Below are 25,067 nucleotides of genomic sequence, written 5' to 3'. Positions count from 1 at the left end.
TTTTTTTTTTTTTGGTGCCAGGGATCAAACTCAGGACCTTGTGCTTGCGAGACAGGTGGCAGAACCACTGAGCCAAATCCCCAGCCCTTGGCTGTTTCTTTTTGTTAACGATTTTGCTTCTCTGGGTGTTTGTGTGACCTCATTGGCTCCCTTCAGAGTGCCTAGCGGAGCATCTGTGGTCCCCCCCAGATCGTGGGTGGCTTTTCACAAATGCCCTGCGGGTCACTTTAGGACCAGGCATTTATTCCCACCACCAAACTCACTGAACCAGTCTCACCAAGGGTTTCTATGTTTCCTTGAGAGCGTGTGGAAATTAAAGCACTCAGAAAGTCCGCATGGGGTCCCACTAAGTAAGACTGGGATTTTGGTGGGTTACATGGAGGGTGGAAGTAAAAGGAGACGTCTTGGGCTACTTTAAATCCCTGCCTCAAGCGGTTTGGGCACATTGGGACTCTGTGCCTGTATGAGGGATTAGTGTACAGAACACTCTGAGACGAGGAGGTATGGAGAGAGCGTTCATTTTGATCCTTTTCAAAAGTTAATCCTGTGTCCTGTTTAGATATGGAAAGTGGCACAATTTTGGCTTGCCTAGCAATTCAAGATCTGGTGCCCGCATTTCAGTATCAAAGATGTGTGCAGCTATGCAGGGTTACCTCGGTAATTCTATTCACTTATTTGTTTTACATTGGTCGTTCTTAAATTTGGTGATTTGATCAATAATACTTCCTCTAGGAGACTATCAAATCGTTACAAACACTATGAAAATTGTGAATTAAATAATATGCTATTTGTAAATATAACATTCATCTCCATACCTCTTATCAAGACTAATTGAATATTATAATTAACAAAATTATGTCATTTGAACATTAGAACAAATTCACGATGGGGTGGAAAAGGGCAAGGAGACAGTTGTGTGATATCTGTTTTGTATTAGAATCTGTGCAGCATAATATAAATTTTTATTTTGCATTAAAGTTTTACGTGACTTAGTAATCACTATTTTTTTAAAGCTTTCTCAGAAACTTTAAGGTTTAAACAAAATAAAGGAAAGAACACCTTGTTAATTTTTTTCTATCACTAAGTGTCATTTTTGATACATTATATATATTTCACAACATGTACAAGTATTTTTTTTAAGTTTCCATGACTTCTAGTGGCTTAATGAAATGGGCTGTATGTAAACTCTAAACCAAGAAATTTGGGCAATAGCTTGCAATTCTGTGAATATGCTGGAAAACCTCATTTTATTTACTTGAAACAGTGTCCTCCCTCCTAAGGTAGCCATTAACAGTTTCACCGAGGGCCAGGGATTTAGCTCAGTGGTTCCGCCGCCTGCCTTGCAAGGTCCCGAGTTCAATCCACGGTACCAAAAAAAATTTTTTTTTCCACTGGGTTTTGTGGGTGTTGTTAGTATCTAACTGTGAAGTTCTTTCTAGTCTGAAAGCCAGTCTTGTGAAATTTCTCCTTTTGAGTGCATTACTGTCAGAAATGTACATGTTCCCTTTCAGCCAATTTGGAAAGTGCTTTTGTTTTCAGTAGTTGTAGGCAGACCTTTCTGTGGGTCAGCAGGCTCTGTAGAGAGCTGGACATTTGGGTTATAGAAGCTTCTCCTTTGGGTGTTTTTTCCTTTCATTATTAATAGTCTCAACATATGTATAAACATTTCTTATTTAGTAAATATGGATGAAGTTTGAGTCTCTGGGTTTATTTTAGCACACATTTTCAGAAATCAAATGTATTTAAAATTTTAATAAAGTTTTAATGCAGCTTAGGATTTTCAGTACATAAAGTGAATCTGCATTGAGGACCCAAAATAGCAGCTATAATTTGGCTGTATTGAATTACTATGTAAAGTAAAACTTCACATTTCAAAATAGAGGAGAATAACTTATGACTATAACTACAAAATTTCTCTATATGTAAAATCACTGAAAATCATATTGTAAATTGAAGTCAGATTTTACATTGGACCTAATCGTGACATTTAATTACCAGCTAATGTTATTCACACGACTGTACGAAGTCTGGTTCTGGCCATAAGGTATTGGTCAAGGGCATCTTTTGGTTTTTGCAGCCCTGAGTACCATGTCCAGCCTGCACCCTGTCCCTGTGTGGAATCTAGTGTCGGGTCTGTAGCCAGGAGACCATTTAGGAGTCTTCCCATGTGTAAATTGAAGAGAGCAGGAGTTGTGGCCGAGCAGCAGAGTGAGTTGTGTTTGTTGCCGTTTGCTGTGTTGTACCAGCGCTACAATGGCAGTGAAAGAGCCCTAGAATAAACTCGTGGCCCACGGAAAGTAGAGACCCGATAACGGGTAAGAAGGGCGCTGCAAGTGGGAGATGCTGTAGCCCACCGTAACGGCAGGCTTGGTCCATGGACTGGTGCCGATGGGCAAGGTGAGGCCTGGATCGTGGGCCCTGGTGGGTGGCCCTCCGGCCGCTGGTAACAGGGCAGTTGCTCTTTGGAGGTTGCTCCTGTGTGATCCCTTGAGCTCTCCAGAGAGGGATGTTGTAAAAGCACCGAGCCTGGCTCCTGTCCTCTTTTGCTTCTGGTTCAAGTCACAATGGCTTGCGTGTTCCCATGTCCCCAGCCCGCTGTCTGTACCCTGTGGTGCTGCAGTCTGTATTGCTGTTTGGACTCTGTGTCTCCAAAGACCTGAGCTAAAGGAGCCTTCTTGTCTTCATAAACAGCTTGTCTCTGGGCTTTGTCAGAGCGGTGAAAAGATAATGGTGATGTGTCCCCAGCAGGTCACCGTGCACCCCATGCATCCCAGACTGGGTGCGATTGGACCGAGTCATCAGGGCTATCCAAGGCCGGGTCTCAGAAATGTGAGGGAAGTCTGGTACTAAAAGTTAGTGTTTTGGTTGAGAATCTCTAAGGGGTGCATTCTGACTGCCAGGTCTTTCCCTTTATATTCAGCCTGACCTGGGAACAGGTATATGGGTGTTACTGGAAGTGATGGAACTCCTGCTTGGGACTCCTGGCCAGAAGGATAGGAGGCTCTCATTTGAATGACACCAGGGTGTCCCCAAATTCCTGAAGCTATGTGCCTCCCCTTGTCTACCATCCCTACTGACTAAAGGATGCTTTTGCTGGGAGTGTGGTATAGTTAGAGCTGTAAATTGATTATTCTCCTTGGAGCCCACCTGAGAGCAGGGGATGCCATGCCTGCTGACCATTATGCCTGCTTGTGAAATGCGGTGGCTGGCAGTGGTCAGCAGATGTTTGAAGAAAGCTTCTACCATTAATCTGGGGGTGAGGGATCATGGGAGGGAAGAGGGGAAGTAAAACCATCTAGATGTGAAATGTATCTGTACAGATACCCCTTGATGGATACAGTCATCATGCATGGCAAACGTAGTAATTAAAATTTTAAAAAAATTACACCAAAATAAACAGTAGCCACAAGGAACTTACATTAGGCTCAACAGGCTTCATGGCTTTAGAAATTGTCTAAGTCTTCACATTGCTCATGTGGATGATAAATTTCCAAATTACTTTGAGTCGGGTTTCTCCCTTCACACGATAGCCACATATTTTCCACATTGCTAGTGAGGATGGTGATGTGTATTCCGCTCCTCAGTAATGAAATGCGTCCTTGAGGACCTGAGAACCCTGAATGAGTAGGGTTTCCTGTCACAGTCCTCACAGTTGCCTCTTTCCAGTCTTTTCTGATTTATAAAAACCACTTGGAGTAGTGAGCGGCCTCCTTCTCCGTCCTTTCACACGTAACTGTGGATGGAGGCTGTGAATCACAGAAGTGCAAGGAATTCAGAGCCGGAAGATGCTGGAAGGGACTGGTTGGCCCAGTTCCTTTGCCTCATTGAGGAATCTCAGTCAGGGAGGGAGAAGATTACTTTTCCTGAGATTACACAGCTCCCCTGAGATGCTGACGTCCCAATCTCAACATCTTTCTGTCTTTGGGTTACCTGGACCTCCAGAACACTTTTTGCACAATATCCATGGTTGTCTGGTGGATTTGTTCCTGAAAATGCTGCTTTCAGGATTTATAGCAAGGGGTCTGTTGGGAGTGGAGAGGCATGTGAAGTTCTTCAAGGCATTTGGGCTTCTGTGTACTGTGTGGAGATGAGGGAGGTTGTCAGTAGCCTGGAAGAGGCGGGACAACTTCCTGTGGATTAGAGCAGGCTGATCAGGACGACCTGGAGCTTGGAGTCTAAGTTTTACAGACATTGAGACCCAGAGGGGTGCAGGAGAGGGGAAATGGGGGAGGAGGAAGAGGAAGAGGAAGGATGCAGGCTCATTTCCTTCCTGTTATTATCTCTTTGGTCGGAGAAAGTGAGAAAGTTGCTGAATGGAATTGGAGCTGCTCAGTACAACTGGCCTGTGCCTGCCCTAACTTTGTGTTGGAGAAATAACCCTAAAACTGCAAGCAGAGCCAGTGGGCTGCCGTGGAGATCTGGTAGAGCTTGATTTTGGGATCCTCCCAGAACCTCTCTTCTGCTCTCCCAGCTCCTGGGTGGTGCCTGGCCATCTGGGTTGCACCCGGGCCTGGCTTCTTCCTTCTCAAGTCCCCTGTGTTACTGGAGGGCCTGCGTACTACCTGTTGGCCAGTAACACTGACTAGCAGTCAGGTGTGAGTGATCCCTGAGGGCTCCTCCCAGTGGGTGTGTGTGGACACTCACAGTGTTGGTATGGAAATAGGCTGGGCGAATCTCCTTTGGCTGGGCTGGGGCTGAGAAGACATATGGCAGAGAGAGAAGTGTTACCTGTTTAGCTGTCTCCGGTGTCTGGTGTCCTCACTTTGCAAACCTGGGGTGGGGGGTTCCTTTCATGGTTCAGACTAAGCGGACTGAGTTTATTGGATCAAGACTCCTCTTTGGAGGGTCAGGCATGCCCAACAGTGGAGCTGTTCAGGCATTGTTAACCTTGTTCATGTCCTTTGATAATTATTTCTTTTAGATTTTTGTATTAAGATGAATGATATATTTGTATCTATTATAAAAATGGCCTTTTAATTTACTTATTTTGAATGATCTTTTTAAAATTTCTCTTCACAGTGAGTGAAAATATGTGCAGTCCTCCGAGAACAATGTGTTTCTTGATGCATCAGCTGATTATATCACACGATAGTGAGGTGCTTAAGGTTTTTATTCTTTATCTTTACCTATCCCCCTCCCTTTTCCTACAGACCCCTGTGGCAGTTTAATGACGCCAACCCCTCCCCCCCAAATTCCTTTTCTGGTAGTAGGTATTTATGCTGAGTGATATCCCAAGCCAGTTTTAATTTTTTAAATATTTTGATAAAGGCTCTTGCTAAGTTGCCCAGGCTGGGCTTGAACTATGATCCTCCTGCCTCAGCCTCCCACAGTTCTGTAGTCAAATATTTTTAAATGCATAAAATAAAATAAAATACATATACTACTCAGGAAACCAGTATAATGACATGCAGTTCTCAAAACATTTAAACCTGTGGTAGATAGTGTTTGCATTGGTTAGTTCATTCAGTAACAAGCTCTAGCAACTCTGACTGCTACACTGCTCTGAAGTGGCAATAACCAAATGATTTCTCCTGAGACACCTGCTGTGGCTGTAGGGTGACATGTACACAGCCATGGATTTTGATGGTGATACAGGCAAAGTTAGTGTCACATGTGTTTGGTGACTTTTCTTCACAGTGGAAGGAGATAAAAACTTTCATTAGAAGTTGTTGAAAATATCCAGTGGCTTTTTCTGTCCAAGTTTATAGACTTCCTGCCTTGTAAAAACCCCAGATAAAGATAGCAGCTTCACACCAGCATGTGTCCCTCAGAGCCTGGCAGTTGGTTACAAAGTATTTTAACGGAGATGATCATTTTAAGTGAAAAGGATCCTTTGGTGAGTGCCCCCTGCACCAGGCCTGGTGCTGGGCATGATGAACAGAGTTGCTGAACACCACTATTAGGATGTCTGGCTGCCCTAATCACTTTCTCATTGCTGGGACACAATGCCTGACATTCACAACTGAGGGGAGGAGAGGTTTATTTTGGCTCATGGTTTGTAGAGGTTTCAGTCTATAATTGGTTGCTGTCAGGGCCAGGAGGCATGGCAGAGGGGCCTGGAGGAAGAGGCGTGCTTAAGGCATGGTGGCCAGGAGGCAGAGAGTGATGGGAGGAGATGAGAGGGAGATAAACCCTTCCAGGCCACGCCCTCAGACAGCCACCTCTTCTGGCGGGCCGGACCCGCCTCCTAACAGGAAGTCAGCTATAAGCCCTCATGATTTAATCACCTTCCAAAAGCCTTGACTTATGAGTGCATGAGGCTGGGGGGACACCTAGCTACGACACTGGCATCTTGAATATGTATAAACCAGTAGAAGAGAGTGACATCAAACTTCAGGATGCTCAGATAGTGGTCCATGGGATAAGCATTCTGCCACGCTGTGATGGTGAATCATGAGGGGATTTTGCTGGGTGGGGACAAGTGGCGGTGGCCAGGGAAGGCCTTCTGAAGGAGAGTTTAGGTCAACACTTGTGTGCAGGACCTCAGCTGGCAGAGGGTGGCCCACAGGAAGTCTGCAAGGGGACGTGAGCAGAGGGCTGTGCCTTGAGACTGGCACAAAGCTCATAGTATTTCTAATCTGATGGAAGAGGCATCATTGACCTTTTAGTTTGAAAGCATATATTATTTATTACATTAATGGATGGAACCCTAAAAGCTTTAGGGATTTATTTGGAGTATATAGGGTTAAAAAAGTGATTGTAAAATTTGAAAGAGGTAGAAACATAAAACAAAATCTTATTTCTTACTTTTCAATTCCTTATTGATCTCCACCCAGACTTTTGTTTGGCTTGAATGTGAGGCATACCTAAGGAGGGAGACCCAAGCAAGTGCTCAGCTTTGCCCTTGGAACAGTGGTGTTTGTAGAAGTGCATACCTTGCTGTTCCAGGCAAATAAGAGCTGTCACCAGGCTGAGTTTTTAGGGGACAGGCTCTGTGCCTGGCAAGCCTGGAGGTGCAGACTGGGATTGGGCCATGCTGGGAGGTAGGAATGTGACCATTCTGGTCGGGGCAGTCGGGGAAGATTCATCTCTCCAGTTCCCATACTGTTGGGCCCTGGTTTTCAGTTTGGCTCCATCCACCTATATTTTACAGCGAGGGAGACTTTAGAAAGCATGCGCTGGTGCTTTGGGAGTTCTTACCATATTCGCAGGACAAGCTGAGCCAAGGAGAAATGGAGGTGGCACAGGAACCCACACCTGTCGCCCGCAGAGACTCACAGGCAGGTAAGGAAGTCTGGCTCCCAGCATTGTGGTTCCTTAGGCTTTTGCTCATCTGTGCATTGGCAGGTAACCGAGGCAGGACTCTGCAGCCAGGAATTAGAGTGAAAATTCCTGAGCAGCAGATTCTAAATGATTTATCCTCTTGGGTGATGTAGGAACTTAAAAATAATTTAACATGGCAGTCTGAACATTTGGGAGTGGTGATTTCCTCCACTTACTGGACTTGTGCTTCTTTTAGGCTGCCAGAGCCTCTGCACTTAGTGTGTGTTTGAAATGGGTTGAGTCCACAGTCTAATGATACCCTGTGAAAATCATTCCATCACTTCTCTGTGTTGGAGGAAGATTTGCCCAAAGCCTCTGTTGTGTTGAAACTCACATGGGAATGGAAATCGCCCTGCCCCTCCAACTGTTAATGAGTAAAGGAGCTGTAACCCCGGCGTTAGTCCAAATCTGTAACAACTGAGTAGTGAATTAATGGCTCCTGCATTCATTGAATTTGTCCATTTCGCTCTTGGCTTGTTGGCTCGCTTACTCGTCACTTATTTCATCTCATCGGTGCCAAGTTCTGTGATAGGCTGCTTGGAAGCAGGCAAAGAAATCAAGGTCCCTGCTCCCGGCTTCTGATCTCGGAGTTTCAGCACTGTGTGGTAGGAGGCAGGGTGGTGATGCGTACTAGATGCTGGGGACGTTTGCTCTTCCTGGGAGAGTCAGGGAGTGTTTCTTGGAGGAGGGGTTTGCAAGATGGCAGAGAAAGTGAGGGGGAAAGTGTGTGCAAAGGCAGATGTTCAGAGAATCACAGGTGAGGTGCTGGTTTTGTGTTCACAATGCTCAACCTCTCCCATGACCCATTGCTGTGCCCGGTTGCACAGCCAGCTTTCCATTCCAGCCTTTCTTTCTCAGCCTGGATGTCAGCACACAGCACTATGACAGCTCCTCCTTTTTCTGGGATCCGGCCCCTCCCTGGAGAAGGCTGGGCTGACATCCGTCTAAGGTGGAGTTTGTCCTATTACCCCTGCCCTGGGGTTTGCTTAGGGACACTTGTCACTGTTGCTGATTCTTTGTTCACTTGTTGGTTACTTTAGTGTTGACAGGTCCCCAAGACCATGTCCCACCTGGGCAGGGACAAGATGGTCTTGCTCATGGTTGTGTCCTCAGGGCCGGCCCTGTAGGTGACAGATCCTGGGGGAGGGGATGGGTGAAAATGTCATACTCACAAGCAAAAACACACATGGGGGTGGGCCATTCCTGTGTGTCTGTGAACACTTAGGTACTTTGGCTCTCAGCTAAGAATTTTATTCAGGCCCTTTGGGTGTTACCTCATGAATTTTGGAAGGAATAACTTGAAAAAAAATCTAAATTAAGAAAAAAGCAAATGTATAGGGAAGAGAGCACTTCTGTTGAGAATCCTTAAGTTACAAACAAAAGGGAAATGGATAAATTTAAAGAAATTAAGCAAAGTGTCATTAAATGGAGTCACTCTGTATATTAATTTTAGAAAGTCATTTAATGCACTAATTTTCATTTGTCCTGCCCATTTCACTGAAACATCCTGAGAATTTCGGTGATTTATCCTTATTTATGTTCCAAACATTTTCTTCTGATAACTAATATCATTACTATTTTAATGTATTTAAACCTTTTATTTATGTAATCATGTTCTAATGATTCTAATATGATCTTTTCAATAAAAGATTCATAGCCAGGCGTGGTGGTGCACACCTGTAATCCCAGCATTTGGGAGGCTGGGCTCTCACCACACGTTCCAGGCCAGCCTGGGCTACACAGTGAGTTCAGGCCAGCCTGAAATACATAGTGAGACTATCTCAAACAAACAAACAAATGATAAAATCTAAAGGTGCATATAGATCAGGGGTTGACCTGTACCTGCCTGTATAGCAGAGATGCAGGAGAGCTCTCTTTGTATTTTCATTGTGCCCCATCCCTACATTATATCCAGAGCCCTGCCTCCTGTCAGATCCATGGCAGCATTAGATTAAGAGCGTGAACCCTGCTGTGCTTTCGAGGGATCCAGGTCCCATGCTCTGTATGATCTGATGCCTGATCTGAAGGGGAGCTGAGGCGGTGATGCTAGCCCAGGAGAATGTAATTATTATGTATCACAAGCATATACTAACAACACAAAAGAAACAAATCCCATCTCCTCCCTCACCAGATAGTGAAACTGGTCCCTGGTAGTAGAAAGATTGGGGACTGCTGGTTTAGGTGATTATGTGTCCTGTCTGGTCTTCTCATAGTGAGCATTTCCCATGTATAGATTTGTAGACTGGGCTTCTCAACTTCAGCTGGGATGAATATTTGAAACCTCCCAATGAAACCTCTCAGTGATGTCTTTTTTGCCCTTGGCTTCTGATTCTACCTTTTGTTCTTAGAGAAGTGAGGAAAGATATATTTATATATTATCCTAAAGGTGGAGATTTTTGTTATCTTTATTTATGAAGAGAATTTTCTGTTTATTGCTTTTCATTCATTCATTCATTCACTATTCCCCATCTGCTATGTGGCAAGCACTTGCTGGTCACTAAGCATTAAAAAATGTCATATGATGACCACGTTTTAATTTACTTTAGGGTCATCTATTTTAGAAGAGGGTTCTGTGAAAGAAGTCAGGTCAGTGGAGAAACGCATGTGGTCTGTTGGGCATTTTTTTCTTTTAACAAGCTTGCTGCTGGCTGGAGAATGATGATGTCTGCCCTGCTGACATCATTGTCTAATGTTAGGTTTCTGTGCTTGGCTCCCTGTGCTGCAGAGGCGTTTTCAGAGTTTTTATTGTGCCGGAACTCAGCACCTGTTGCTGGTTATTCTTGCATATGAAATCCAGAACCTAGAGTCACTTTCGCTTCCCTTTCCTCCCCACCCTCTTTCCGGAGTGTGTGTAGGGGTCATATCAGTTTGGCATGTGAAGGGTGACTGCCTTCCTCAGAGGTGCGATGTCGACACCCTCGGGAGTAGTAGCGGTGGCTCCCTTTGTCCTTCTGTCACCGGACTGCTCTCATCTGAATGCTCAAGTCTGCAGTGTGTGTTTGTGTCTCAGTCTGCTGGCATGGGATGGCATGGGTTTGCAGCAGCTGCTGCTGCTACCTGACACCTGGAACATTATTGCTGTTGAGGAACATGTATTTCCACTTGGCATCATCCGGTTCTTGGCTATGATTGGGAAAGTGGAAGTATCGTATAGCACCATTTACTTTCCTAAAAATAACTTTGGAACCTCCGGGCTTCCTGAGGATCCAGGCAGTGCCATGAGAAGGGGCACGGTCTGGCAGGAGGCAGGGCTGCTGTGGGTTGCAGCCCCAGGCTGAGCTGAAGTCCACTCACTGCCTGAAGTGGGTGTTTCGCTTAGTGTTGTGACACCTGTTACCTCAAGTTTCAAGGTGAGAGTTGAAATCCTGACACAGCTTGACTTGTAAGAATGTTATGGGCATACATGAAAATAATTGTGAAAGAGCTTTGAAGGTCTGAGATCCTGAAAAGTTAATACAGAACAAATTATACACTGAGGGCCACAGAAGGGCATTGGTAATTCCAGCCCTCCATGGAACTGGCAGCCTCTGGGAAGTTATTTGAGCACAACATTCCTAATTTAAAATTTTGTTATATTTGCCTTCTTTGTGCTCTTATAGATTTATTCGTTCTGTAGAGAAGAAACATTTAGGGGGAGTGGAGCATTGTGAAATTTCACATACACAGGCCCAACTTGCAAGCTGTTCCCCATGGGGACCTGCCCTGGAATAAGAGGGCCTGGCTTTGTTTTTAATTTAAAAAAATTTTTAATTGCTTTTTTGGGACAGAGACTCACATGTAGCCTAGGCTATTCTCGAACTTTCATGATGCTCCCACTGGCTGTGTGTTTGTTGCCTTCTGAAGCACAAATTACACCCTATTTACTCAGCCTGCACCCCTCCGTCCCCCTAGCAGGCTCTGGCCTGACTCAGATCCTCTGGGAACCTGTACTCTTAAAGGCTGCACTGCTCAGAATAGTCAGTGCCCAGGAAACCTGTCAGTTCGTCCCCTCCCAGGGACTTGGGCCCAGAGGACCTGCTGCTGAGTCTCCTAGTTCAGCCTCCTGAGTGACAGCCAGTCTTTGCTTTCTCTACTCCTTATCCACATACTTATTGGGACCTCTCTGTATCATGTTGGAAATCTTGGAGCTGGTGTCAGAGGGGCCCAGCCTGTTCTTCAGGATTGGTTCTGCATGTGTAGGTATTACTGGATCCTTCCATTCCTCCACACTCTTTGGTCTTAACTTGAGACAGGAGGGTACTACGCCTCGTTCCCTTGTCGAGAGAGAAGACACCAGAGTTGGGTGGGCGTGCCCAAGATGAGACAGGACCATCTTTGTGTGTCACCAGCTGCAGGCTGGATCTACAGATGACCCACACGGGTTAATGCCTACCTCTTTGGAGGGCCCAGTGCCCTCGGATTTGCATGAAGGTACTTTGGTGAGGAAAGAAACAGTCCTGTGATCAGCACTGAGGTGACACACACATATCTGATGGACTGCATCAGTGGCACTTGGTGAAGCCAGTTGCCACACAGGGACAGTACAGGACCAGAGGAGGCTGATGTGGTGGGAATGTGGATCCAGAAGCCAGCCTGTCACTCCACAGGCAATCAGTGAAAGAGTGGCTAGGGTCTGGCAGAAGTCATCACGCTTAGCTGCAGAGAGCCCCCAGGAAGACGGGTAGTGTTTTGAGACTGAAGTCTCTACTTCGGCCATCTAAGGGGCAAAGTCAAAGTGACCCTGTCTGAATCACAGGCTGGCGAGTTCCTCAGGACTCCTGGTCATTTCTCCTGCTGGATTTTATTACTGCTAACAGTAGTAGTGATCTCTTCTTCATACCTTTTCACTAAGCCGGAGAGTTGTAGAATTCTCTAGGAACCAGAGAAATTTCCCTCCCAATGCTAATGAATGTACTGCAGGAAAACTCACACCTGTCCTTTCTCAGCCCAGCAGATTTCTAAAAATGGCAACATGTAGATAATTCAGAAAAATCGCCTCCTCTTTCTTTTTTAAAAATAACATTTAAAAATTCCTCTTTCAGTATATGCATTTTACTTATGTCTTTCACTGTCTTACTTTTGATTTCTTGAGGCAGGGTCTTGATAGCTAGTTCAGGCTGGCCCTGAACTCAATACTTAGCCCAGCCTGGCCTCAAACTGGCAGTGAGCCACCTCCCAAGTGCTGGGATTGCAGGCATGAGCCACCATGCTCAGCTTTTATTGTTTTATTTAATAACTGTTGTTGCCTCCCCAAAGAACCTTGGCAATGAGCTCCTTCTGCCACAGCAGTGAGGTATGTGCAGTTGGTGGGGGCATCCCAGAGGCCCCACCTTGAACAGGTAGTTATTTGGGGCTCCTCCTGTGGCCCCGGCAGATGGGATCCTCCTTCTGTGAAGTGGTAGCCTCACTTGCCACCATGTGATGATGGCCTGTTCTGCTGCAGGTCGCTGTCCCCCACCTGATGGCTTGGCTGGGGGGGGGTTCAAGGCAGTTGCCACTTCTGTCTGAGGCAGCATGTATGTACACACACATGCGTGCGCTCTCTGTCTGCTGTGAGAACCGTCCTTGCTGCTCTGGGGCAGGGGGAAGCTGTGTGCGCCTGCTGCCTCGCTCCCCGTCATCATTAAGGGATTTGGTGGGATCGTTGTCTGTCCCTTAATCTCACTGCTTTGGCACAGCTTCCCTGAGCTAAGTGTGACAAAGATTATAATTTAGGAATTTTCCTTTTAATTCATTATTCTAAGTAAGTATCTGTGACATGAGAAAATAAAAGTAATATTTAAATATGACTTCCCCCTTTTCTTGGTGGATTCCTTAAAGTCTACATGTGAGATCTTCCTTTATATGGTTGTGAATTAATTTCTTAGCTTTTCAACGGTGGGAACTTAGATTTGACTCTTTGCACAACTTTGTTGATCATACTGCCATTCAGTTTCAGGGATATACTAATATTTATTTATATCTTAGTGCTCTGGAAAAATAATCTCATGAGAAATCACTCAGCCCATTAAGTACCAACCTCGGCATTACTTTTTTTGGGTGTGCTTGTTTTTAAAAAAGTTTTTCCTGGCTTTAGTTTCCTTTTAAAATAATTGCCTTAACTGTACCAACAGTAACATAATGAACATTTTTAGATATGTGTTGTAATCATGTGAAATGTTCTTTCCTTATTAACATACAGGAATTTGTTAGTGATTTTTACTGTGATCAAGAACCAAGGTAGTCAGATAGGAATGAATTAAAAATTCGGACATAAATATTGGAAAAGTACAGTTGGTCTCTTGTATCCGTGGGTTCCATATTTGTGGATTCAACTATCCATGAATCAAACATATTTGAAAAAAATTCTATCTACAGTGAAGAAGTACGGGCTTTTTTTTTTTTTTTGATTTTTTTGAGACAGGGTCTCACTATGTAGTTGTGACCTGGAACTCACTATGTCGCCCAGGCTGGTCTTGAACTCACAGTAATCATCCTGCCTCAGCCTCCCGAGTGCTGGGATTACAGGTGTGTGCCACCACGCCTGGCAGTATGGGCTTTTTTTTTTGTCATTGTTCCTTAACCAAAACAGCAGGAGAACTGTTTACACAGCACTGATGTTTAATAGGTAGAACAAGTAACCTAGAGATTACTTAAAGTATAAGAGAGGGTATGTGTGGGTTATATACAAAAAATGTGCCATTTAGGAATTTGAGGAGCCATGGATTTTATTAGCTGTGGGGATCTTGGAAACAAGTCCCCATAGATACCAAAGGAAGATGGTATTCTAACATTATTCTGATGAAAATAGAAAAAGAGTTAATTCGATCGGTTAGATCATGAGAATCTTGAGCACAGAGTACCCTTTTCCCAGGCCTGTGTCCTTGGGTGTAACGGCCCATACAGCCAGGCGGTGCGGTGTGGATTGCAAGGAGCCCTAGGAACCTGGTAAAGGAGCTTAGGCTCCATCCCGGTGTGGGAAACCTTTAAGGATTTTGGAGCTAGGAAGTTGCAGATGCATACATCTGTCTTCTGCGGACCCTGTGGGGGTGAGGAGACCCTGGAACCAGTGAGGATGTTGTAGGTGGCTTTTCCGAGAGATCAGGATAGAGATATAGTGAGGGCTGGGCAGGAGAAGGGAGAAGCTGTGGATTTTGAGGGTACAAATCCACCAACCTTGGTCTTCAGTTTTAGTGTTCAAAAAGAGCTCTGGGACCCAAAGGGTATTTTCTTTGTGATTCATTTGACAGGCAGACCCCAGCTTGACTGGAACTTGTTTGGTAGTGAAGCCTGACCTAAACTGTTGGGATTCTTTCAAAACCTTTGCTGACCCCTCTCATGGTTCACGACACATATTGGCTGCAGAACTAGGAGCGTGGTGTTTGTTTGTTTTTCCGGTACTGGGGATCGAACTTGAGTCCTTGCCTTTTCGAGGCAGGCGCTGGAACCACTAAGCTAAATCCCCAGCCCGAGCATGTTTGATTAGGAAAAAGTGCCCTGGCTTTTGCTGTGTTTTGTTTCTAATGTAATCTATGGCTTGTGCCATTGAGCTTTCCTCAAATGGAAAGTGTTTGGCAAGATTTGGGCTGGAGTTTGGGACAAGGGGTTGTAAAAGAGGTGGACCCGGTGTTTACAGGATGAGGTTGCTAAGGTTGACAGATAACACGAAGAGGGAACCGTTGGAGCTGGAAAAGCTGGAGGTCAATGATGAGGCTACCTCAATAACATGAAGGGAAGCAGAACGTTTGGTGCATGTGGGTGTGAGACACTTTCGTTTGGTACCGGGGATCGAACTCCGGCCCTTGCACATGAGGCAGACGGCAGAACCACTGAGCTAAATCCCCATCCCCACATTTGTTTGACAGTGCACAATTCAATGAAAAGAATGTGTCTTGGATAGTCAAGTGGGGCTTATGTGTGGAATCTTGAATTCCCTGGCAGTTGAAAAGATTTGAATTGGATCTGTTCATCTAATGTTCTTGGAGAATCTGAATTCTAACAATGCCAAGTTAAGTTAAGTATATTTCAGTCAGGTCTACATCTTCTCTTTGACTTTTTGGTTTAAGCTGATCTGGTTTTCACTGTTTGCATTTTCTGATTTGAGAAATTTTAAGTACTTCAGTCAGGTCTACATCTTCTCTTTGACTTTTTGGTTTAAGCTGATCTGGTTTTCACTGTTTGCATTTTCTGATTTGAGAAAGAAGTTTACAGTTTAAGTGCATACAAAAAGCCTACTTGTAATCCCAACTATTCAGGAGGCTGAGGCAGGAAGATCATCAATTTCCAGGCCAGCCTGGACAATTTAGCAAAACCCTCTCTCCAAGTTTAAATAAAAAGCTGAGGCTGTAGCTCAGTGGTAGAGTGCTTGTCTGAGTGCGAGGGCCTGTGTTTATCCCCAGTACCATAAAAAGAAAAAGAAACTAGGTGTGTCTAGAGAGTTCATGGGACCCCCACACCACTTCTTCTCCTTCAGCCTCCTTGGTGCTGGAAGGTGATGTTTAGCTGTAGCTCTTTCCTCCTGCTTTCAGGGTCAGGTTTTTTCGTGTGGACTGATAGTTACAACACAGTGTTCAAAGCCAAGAGTGTTTGCAGATAGCAGAAAGAACCAGGAGGATGTCCTCCCTTGGGTGTATCAGCTGGGCATGTTCTTCCCTGGGAGAGAGGATTAGACTGGCTCCTGCACTACTTCCTGGAGTTTCAGCTGATGTGTTGTGTGATTCTCTCTCTACTCCACTGTCTTTCCTTTTTGATAAGAAGGGGCTGAGGCTGGCAGCCGAGTTGCTGTGGAGCTGTAGTAGAGCCAGTGGTATGTACAAAATTTGATTACTGCTGTCAACGCCAAATTGAATAAGAAAGTGCATACTCCAGACAGATGCTTGCACTGTAAATGGTCTATCGATTTCACCAGGACTAGAAATGAGGCCACCATGTAATCGAGCAGAAGGACAGATCTGTGGAGAGTAGGTTCTGACAATACAGATGAGTTTGAAAAAGTGCCTCCTGTTAGATATTTTTAGAAGAACCTCTGGATGACTTTTGGTAAACTGATGACTGTGTCTGATGTTCTTCACTGTCAAGGACTTAAAGAAACCCCAGGGCAGCCTTTGCACTTGTGTTTGGGCAGGGGTTTCCTTTTCCTGCCTAGAAGCTAGTTTAGAAATTGTATTAGTTGATCCAGACCTTCTTGGTTCCTGAGCTATGATGACATTTCCACTTAGTTCAATTATGAATGTTTCAGAAATTTTCCACAGTGGAAAGTTCTGTTTGACACATGAAAGTTCAGTGGTCAGTTTCATAGTCAGCTGTATGCCAAGAAATAACCGAAACAATGGATTGCAGTAGAGCAGCCTTGGGATATGGAAATTTTTTAGATGCTGAACGAATTATATCGTTAATAATGTTGCAAGTCCTGAGGCGTAACATTGGAAAATAAAAAGTTTATTTTTTAAAGCTAATAATCACTTGATAATTTTTGTTATCTTTCATGTAGATTTTTGTTCTGTGTGGTTTTTTTTTTAGTAACTAAAAAGTTAAATTGCAAAGTTTTAGGAAAGTAGTAATTGGAGTAGTTTTCCACAAATTTTCCTCAGATTTGGTAAGGTATGAAAAATTGATAATCCCTTTATCAAACTTTTGAAAAAAAATTACTATTCTTCTTCTTATATCATGCTTTTAAGAAGAAAGGGGACGTTGTAGTTATTGCCTAGATCCTGACTTATCTTCTGTAAGTCAACTTCAATATTTGTGAGCTTCTCAATGTTAATTCACATCTGGTCTAAAATTTTTTCCTAAAAATAATTGAACCTACCACTCTGGGAAGCTGAGGCAGGAGGATGGAAGGCTTGAGCTTAACCTGGACAGTAATTGACTTAGCAAGATCCTGCCTTACAATCACAATCCCTATGTGAAATTAGACACAAAGCTACACTGATATAAAAACAGCATGGTACTGGCAAAAAACAGACCTGAGGACCAGTGGAACAGAATAGAAGATGCAGAAACAACTCCAAACACGCTCAGCCACTTTGTCTTTCACAAAGGAGCCAAATACCTCCTAAGACCCAATCCAAAAATGGGCATCTGAAATGCATAGAGACCTCTCAGATGAAGAAGTAGAAATGGCAAATAAATATATGAAAAAATGTTGAACATCACCTGTCATTCAAGAGATGCAAATTAAAACAACTCTGAGATTTCATCTTGCTCCAAAAAGAATGTCTGTTATCAAGAAGTCAATCAGTAACAAATGCTGACAGGGGTGTGGGGAGAAAGGAACCCTTCTCCACTGTTGGTGGGAGTGCAGCCTGGTGCAACCACTGTGGAAATCAGTGTGGAGATTCCTTAGAAAACTAAAGCTAGCGGCTCCATTTGACCCACCTATTCCCCTTCTTGGTATCCAGAAAGCATCATGCCACAGCAATATATGCACACTCATGTTTGTAGCAATACAATTGGTAAGACCTAAATTGTGGAAGCAGTCCATCAACTGATGAATGGGTAAAGAAGGTGTTTTATTTATTTATTTTTTACTGTAATGGGTACTACTTTGCCATAAAGAATAAACTTGAGACATTTTTAGGTAGACAGGTGCACCTTAAGTAAAACAAATCGGACACACATTCAAATCACTTAAGTATTACGTGGTTCTCTATTGTGAGAAACTGAAAGTGAAAGCAAGGACCAAAATATATAATAAATATTGTGAAACAGGAAGAAAACGTTCAAATGGGAAGGGGAACTAGAGAAGGTAAAGGAGTAAAGGAAGGAGAGGAAAAGGAAAGAAAGAATAGAAGAAGAAAATAGAAACAAAACTTTTGTAAATGAGGGGAAGAGGGGTTGAAGGGAGGGGAGGTAAACGGGAAATAAAAGGATCAAGGTGTAGCATGTACAGGTACAAATTCCATAGGGTAAATGTTATCATTATGTAAACCTAAAATATACCAATAAAATTAATTAGAAAAAGATCTTGCCTTAAAATGAAAAAAGAAAAAGGTTAGACTGGGTTGTAGCTTAGTGTGAATACCCTGGGTTGAACCCTCAGTATTGCAACAAACAAACAGCCCAGAAAAAAGAATGGATTCGTTACTTATCCTTAGAACTTCATTTTCTCATGAGATTTCAGAAGCAACCCTGTAGCGGCCTGCTGTTCCCGCAGCCTCTTACTGGAGATACAAACCTAGAGGCCACCAATACTGGGTGGGTGGGAACTCATGAAGTGGTGCCAGTTAAATGCTAATGTTCTTTGATAACTGTTGGAAAACAACCCCTGCCTCATCTCAGGACATCTCAGGATTCTAGTTGGGCACCGTAGTCAGTATCCATTCTGATTAGATGGGGACCATGCCCAAGAACGTGTATTGTATTTTGAGTTCTTAGCTCTGCCTATGGGAATGGAGGCAGTTTGGGCCGCTGATAAAAACTGGGCTGTGCTAGCTGGGCATCCCGAAATGCCAGTGAAAAGGCAGTGAGATGTCGCTTCATCCCGTGTAGGAGGCTATAATAAAAAGACAGATAATAACAAGTGTTGTTGGGGATGTAGAGAAATCGGAACGCTCCAGCACCACGGGTGGGAATATAAATGCTGCAGCCACACTGGAAAACAGGCAGTTTCCCAAAAGATTAAGCATATAGTTGCTACTTTACCCAGCAGCCCAATCTTGGAAATGAAGACATGTGTCCTCATAAACATCACAGATACATATGTTCAGAGCAGCAGTCATTAATAGCCAAAAGGTAGAAACATATATATGGTAGATAAATGGGAAGTAAGGAGATCTTTTTCAAATGGATGGGGGAACAAGAGATAGAGGAGGGAAGAGGGAAAAGAGGGGAAAGAGGGAAAGGGGATGGAAACAGAAAGAATCGAAGGGCGAAAATATGATGAAAATGGAGCTTTGGCAAATTGGAATAGGACCAAGAGTTGGAAAGAGCAAGGAGGAAGAGGAAGTGTAGGAGTAAAAAAAAAGAAGTTTTATGACAAAAAAGGTTATGCACATGTTATGTGCATGTACCAACTTCCCATGATAAATGCAATCATTATGTACTGCAAATAAAAACTAATAAACGAAAAACAAAAAAAGGTAGAAACAGTCCTGAGCTGCTGAATATACAGGTAAGATGTGGTTTACGTATTAGTAGAATATTATTCAACTGTAAGAAATGAAATACACACGCCACAACTTGGAGTCTTGAAAACATACAGAAAAAAAGAAGCCAAAATACCATACATATGCGGAGTTTGTTTGTATGAAGCATTGAGGACAGGCAGATCTGTGGAGATCAGAAATAGATGTTAGTGGCTGCCTTGCGCCGCCGGGTGAGGAGAGGACACAGCGAAGAGTGTTTTGGGCGTGGTGACAAGAAAGGGTCTCCTGTGGATTTGGATGATGCTTGCCCATTTCTGCGAAAGTACTGATGGTCATTGAATCCGACATTGTAAATGGGTTAATTGCACATGATTTGAATTATGTATCAATAAGCCCGTTACTCATTTGGGACTTTGCGTGCCACTGCTTTTCTCTGTCTCTTTGTTTTTTGTTTTTTTTCCGTACCCAGGATCGAAGTCGGGGGCCTTGTGCTTGCGAGGCAGGTGGCGGAACCACTGCGCTAAATTCCCGGCTTCTCTGCCACCTTGTAGCAGGCCGAGGAGACAGAGGAGAGGAGTGTCCCAGTGCAAGGGTGGAGCCGGAGGCTTAGAGAGGATATTCTGTCAGTCTTACTGTTTCTAGTCGGTCTTCTTGCTTCTCTGCCTCAGCCAGTGGCAGGAAGAGCGATCCTTTTTCGTTCAAATCTGTGTGCATCCTGATAGAGATACACATTCTCTGAAAGCCTTAGCAATAAGGACAAAGTTTCCATTTCAAAGCAGGGAAGAAAAATAATTCAGTTAGACCAAGAAAGCAGGTGAGACAATGAATACTAATTTTCTTTGCTTCTTGCGCGTGTGTGGCTAACAGCTACATAAATGATAGCAAGGGAGGAAGTCAAACACTCTAAGTAATCTGGAAACTATGAGTGAAAATGGTTACCTCTTATCTTATAAATCTGTGTGCTTACGCTTTTTTTTCCACAATAGCAATTTCTAAGGGATTAAAAAGAAATCCTTCTGAGTTTTATTTCCCTAAGGCATACTAAAATGAAATAATAAGTGAAATTTATCCTTTGAAGTATAGTTAATATGTTACCAAGCTCTCTGCACAGTGGTGTACCCAGGGCCAGCGCCTTTCCTAATACACACTTGGGAGGGAGGTGGCTGTGCCCCTTGGCGCCTGACAGCGTCACAACAGGGAGACAGTGATGATCTCTCCTTGGTACATGAGAGCATTCAAAGGCCCTTAGTGTGACTATTCAAAAAGGACAAAACAAAACTACCTAAAGAGGTTTCACTGACTGCTGAGTAGAACTTCCTGTCTGGTATTTAGGGGAGGTTGGGTTAGGTTTAGTCAGATCCTCTCGTGGGAAAAATAAAAGGCACCAAAAAAAAAAAAAAAAAAAAAAAAAAAAAAAAAAAAAAAAAGAAAAGAAAAACACAGGACATCCCAGTGTGCAGTGCGCAGGCTGCTTTTGTTGCTCACTTCCTCCACATCTTCGCCCTCCTCTTAGCAGCTGTAGGTGATGAGCGGCCGGGCAGCCACCACCTTGCATTGGAAAAAGTGCAGATTGGATTTTCCCAGGCAGGCGGCTCTGCAGGCTTGCAGGCGATTACCAGGTTAGTTTGTCCGCTCGCAGGACATGCGGCGGGCCGTCAGGGGGGCCTCAGAGCTCCGTCCTTCACGGCTCTGAGCCTCGCCTGTCGCCTGTCGGGGATGAGGCCGATGAGGGCAGGGCCGGCGGGCGTGACAGCCGACAGCCAGCTCTTCCCGACTCTGCATCTGCGAAGTCCAGACCGGTACTGTCTGCTTCGCGCTGCTCTCGGCAAGGTGAGAACTTGCTGGCGTTGTTGGCATCTTTGGAAAAAGTGCACTGAAACCACAGATGTGTTGTGACAAACCTGGTTCACTGTGGTCCAAGTAGCTTAGCTTGCGTGGGCAGCTTACTGTCAGACGGAGAGAGAATTTCTTCTGCGGTGCTGAACTCAGGCAGACCACATCCCATGTTGTGTTCGGGTTACTCTGCTGGCTGAATAGCAAGTTTAGAGGTGAAAAAGGGAAGAATCAGATATTTGTGCTTTTGGGGCGGTATAAATCAGGGGCTTTGAGACACGCAGGCTTATCCTGGAGGACTGGGCAGAGTGGCGCTGTTATGGGTCACTTAGTTTTTCCCATCAGCTTGGACGTCTGCGTCTTGTTGAATAGGTGGGAAGTATGTGCCTGGCGTTTGAGCTTCTTGAGAGAAAACAAAATAATGTGCTTCGTCTGACCACACATCCATGAATGAATATTGTCATTATGGAAAAACCTTTGGGCTATGTAGAGTTTTTAAAAAAATGTTTTTCTTTTTCTTTTTTTTTTTTTTCTTTTTTTTGAGACAGGGTCTCACTGTATAGTTGAGACTGACCTGGAACTCACTATGTAGCCCATGCTGGTCTCAAACTCACAGCGATCCTCCTGCCTCAGCCTCCTGAGTGCTGGGATTATAGGCATGCGCCACCACACCCGGCTAAAAAATGTTTTTCTTTCCTTCAGGATCACTCTTTCCCTCTTAGTGTTTCCTTTCCTAGCTTCACAGGAATGAGATGCTAAGTGCTTACTCTGAATATCCTCGGCTTGAGAGCAAATTTAAGCTGCAATGAATGGGACAGGCTCTGTTCTCTTAGTGAGTCTGGATTCTTGACTGAGTGTCCTAGATATCAGTGAGCTGAAGTTCTTTTCACTGGCTCTTTACTCTCCTGTTGAATAACTGTGGCCCCAACACAAAACCAAAATACCTTTGGGGGACTTGAATTAAAGTTTAGGCATAGAAGCAGCCCTTGCAGACGCGGTTGCTGTTGCCTTCCCAGGTGTTTTTGGACTCTTGACTTGATCGTCTTTCTTTGCCTGGTCAGAACCGTCTCTGTAGTTAGCCTGTCTTGTCTTACTGTCTCATTACAGAGGGCCTGGGGTCACTGTAGTGGTTTGAAGTCAGAAGACAATTAGAAGAGAAATACAGACAAACCTTTAAATAGTAAGCGAATTACATGAGTAGACTACAGCTTTAAATGTATTTAAGTGCTCTCCTGGTTGAGTTCTGATCTATTTAGATAGCATTCTTTCCTGCTCTCTGGCCAGTCAGAAGGCCTTAGGAAAAATAGAAAGTATTTTTTTTTAAATAAAAACTATTTCAGGGCATGTTATTTTAATAAAAATAGAAAACCAGTGTGTCCATGATTTCAAATCCCACAAGGACCTAGCATCTCTCTCATCAGTTGTTATTGAATTGAATTTTTTCTTGTTTCTGTAGCATAGATTTTCTTCAGTGAGCTTGTGAGAAATAAACACCTTAAAATTATTGCTAAAATTAACATTGTTACTGATTACTAGTAGTATTGTAACTGGGAGAGACCAAAGTTAATGAACAAAGTTCCAAATAAAAAAATCACTTGGAATCATCCTGGGGTATCTAGGTACCTGTTAGTACCCAGATGATTTATGTCTGGAAGTTGCCCTGCTCAGGAAACCACTTCTGGGAGGTCCTGCTTATCTTGCCTGCCTTCCTGCTTTTGGTGGCTGACAGGACTCCATGTTTGTGTTGGCCATTTCCTTTTTAGATGACGGATTAAAGGATTCACGACCTTGGCTGCCCATTAGAAACACTAGGGTTCTGGGCCGGGGATTTAGCTCAGCGGTTCGGTGGCCTGTCTTGCAAGCGCAAGGACCCGAGTTCAATCTCCGGAACCAAAAAAAAAAAAGAAACACTAGGGTTCTGAAAACCTCCAGCTAGTGCTTCTGCTGGAGTGGGACTTAAGCCTGACTTGGGAGCTTTATAAAAGCTATCCAAGGGTGTGTGGTGTGGAGCTATGCTGCAGGGGCACAGGGGGTACTCCTTGTCCCCCAGTGGACACCTCCATGAAGAGAGGACCGCCACTTTGTTCCTGCCACGCGGGAAAGGCACAGTACCTGCTGTGTAGTGAATGCATGAGTTCCTTTGGGGGTGACAGAAGGGTGGGACAGAGGCTTAGTGTGAGGTCTGTGCTGATGGGGAAGTGGGGTATGGCAGCCCATACCTCAGCCTGGGCAGAAGCTCTAGGGCAGGGTCCTTCTGAGAGTCTTTGTGAGAGGTTGAGGACTTTGGGTATAAGAATTTAATCAGGAGGGGTGTGTGCGCGTGTGCGTGAGTGTACACATATGGAGGTGGAGGCGGATGGCATTTGGAGACACACCAGGAGGTCCTCCTGAGCCCCAGCTGAGTCACAAGGCCCTCGGTTCTCTTGTGTTCATACCCCAGGGTTGCTGAGGTCTTTTACAATGTCCTGTTCTTCTGTCCATGTAGCCAGCATCTCTGCAGACCCCTGGTTCATGCCTTACTCAGGGTGGGGCTAAAGATATAAAAAGGAAGGTGTTAGTTTTTTCCCCTCCTGGAAGGGATGGCGTGGAGAGGCTCATCCACCGTCTGGCAGTGGCTGAAAGAAGGGAGTGTGAGCATATTTGCCAGTCCTTTGGGGCTGCCCAACCCATAGGAGACATGTGGGATTAAAGGAGCGCAGAATTCCGAGTCAGAATGCAGTGGGGCAAGTCTGCAAAAATTCTTTAGGACCTGTGAGGTTTTTGCAGATCTTTGTGTCTAAAGAGAACATGAATTTGTGGTTTGGAAGACTGGATAGAATATAATTCACAGAGATGTGAATATGATAATCATTAAATTGGGAGAAGGGTAAGGAGAATGACTTGTGAGAAGCCAGAGAGCTTTTTAGGGAGGTGGGGGCAGTGAGACACTGAACAGCTCTTCAAGAGATGGGGCTTGAAACTCAAGCCCTGAGTCCCAGCCACCCCTGCTTCGAACTATGTGAGTCACTGAGCTTCTGAGACCCTCAACCAATAGATTTTCTAGGAGGTTATGGTTAGGATTCACCAAGTAATGCATTTTCAAATGTTTTGCTATGGTAATAGCTCCGGGTAAACAAAAGGCAAAAATTTCAGTTAGGTGTGGCAGCACATGCCTATAATCCCAGTGCTCTGGGATGCTGAGCCAAGAGGATCTCAAATTTCAGGTCAGCCTGGGCAATTCAGCGATTTAGCAAGACCTGACCTAAAATAAAAAAATAATTTGTGAAAGGGCTGGCTAGGCATTTAACTCAGTTGGAGGCCTAGGTTCCATCTTTAGTGCTGAGGTGGGGATAAATTCTACAAAATATTTAAAAAATCTGTTCAGTCGATAAGGAGCCTTGCATGGTAGGGAGTGTCCAGGAGTAGGAAATGGTCTTAGTTACTTTTCTTGTTGCTCAGACAAAATACCTGACACTCACAAGTTAAAGGAGGAAAGGTTTATTTCAGCTCACGGTTTATAGAGGGTTCAGTCCATAGTTGGCTGACTCTGTAGCAGGGCAGCATGGCAAAAAGGTGTCACAGAAGCGAAATAGTCTATGGCATAGTAAGCAGGAGGCAGAAAAGCAGCAAATAGCAAGCCTCCCTTTCCTTTTTATTCCATTCAGGCCACCAGCCTTTTGGATGGTGCCACCCATACCCGAGGTGGACCTTTGTATTATCCACGGTGAGAACGATGCTGAAACAATCAGTGAACTGATTCAGCACCACACGTGCTTAATCCCAGTATCATAGATCCAGCCAGCTCCGAGAAGCCCCACCTATGAGTACAGGAGGCTTTGAGGGCCATCTTGATTCAAGGCATAACAGAAATCAAACATTATGGTCATGATGCTGCTTAAAGATGTTTAAACTGTTCACTCCACTGTCTTTTTTTTTTTTTTTTTGGTT

The 25,067-nt window shown here is 44.3% G+C and overlaps 1 protein-coding gene across 4 annotated transcripts in view; it reads left to right on the top strand.

The window, feature by feature from the left end:
* The window catches only part of Utrn (utrophin), a 479,533-nt gene that overhangs the window by 34,996 nt on the left and 419,470 nt on the right, over positions 1–25,067 (top strand). Inside the window, exon 1 of one of the 4 annotated variants that reach the window (XM_010626630.2) lies at positions 7,026–7,224. The exons of 2 other annotated variants lie outside the window; for them this stretch is intronic. In XM_010626630.2, the coding sequence (XP_010624932.1) occupies positions 7,173–7,224 (52 nt within the window). In that variant the 5' untranslated portion in view covers positions 7,026–7,172. Of the gene's footprint in view, positions 1–7,025; positions 7,225–20,793; positions 20,927–25,067 lie in introns of those variants that run through there. One more of the 4 variants, XM_010626628.3, reaches the window with a different exon arrangement.

The sequence above is a fragment of the Fukomys damarensis genome, unplaced genomic scaffold (assembly GCF_012274545.1).
Source record: "Fukomys damarensis isolate Sample0158 unplaced genomic scaffold, DMR_v1.0_HiC HiC_scaffold_14, whole genome shotgun sequence".
Taxonomy (NCBI): domain Eukaryota; kingdom Metazoa; phylum Chordata; class Mammalia; order Rodentia; family Bathyergidae; genus Fukomys; species Fukomys damarensis.
Note: the sequence above shows the minus strand (reverse complement) of the source record. Positions and strands in the feature narration are given on the sequence as shown.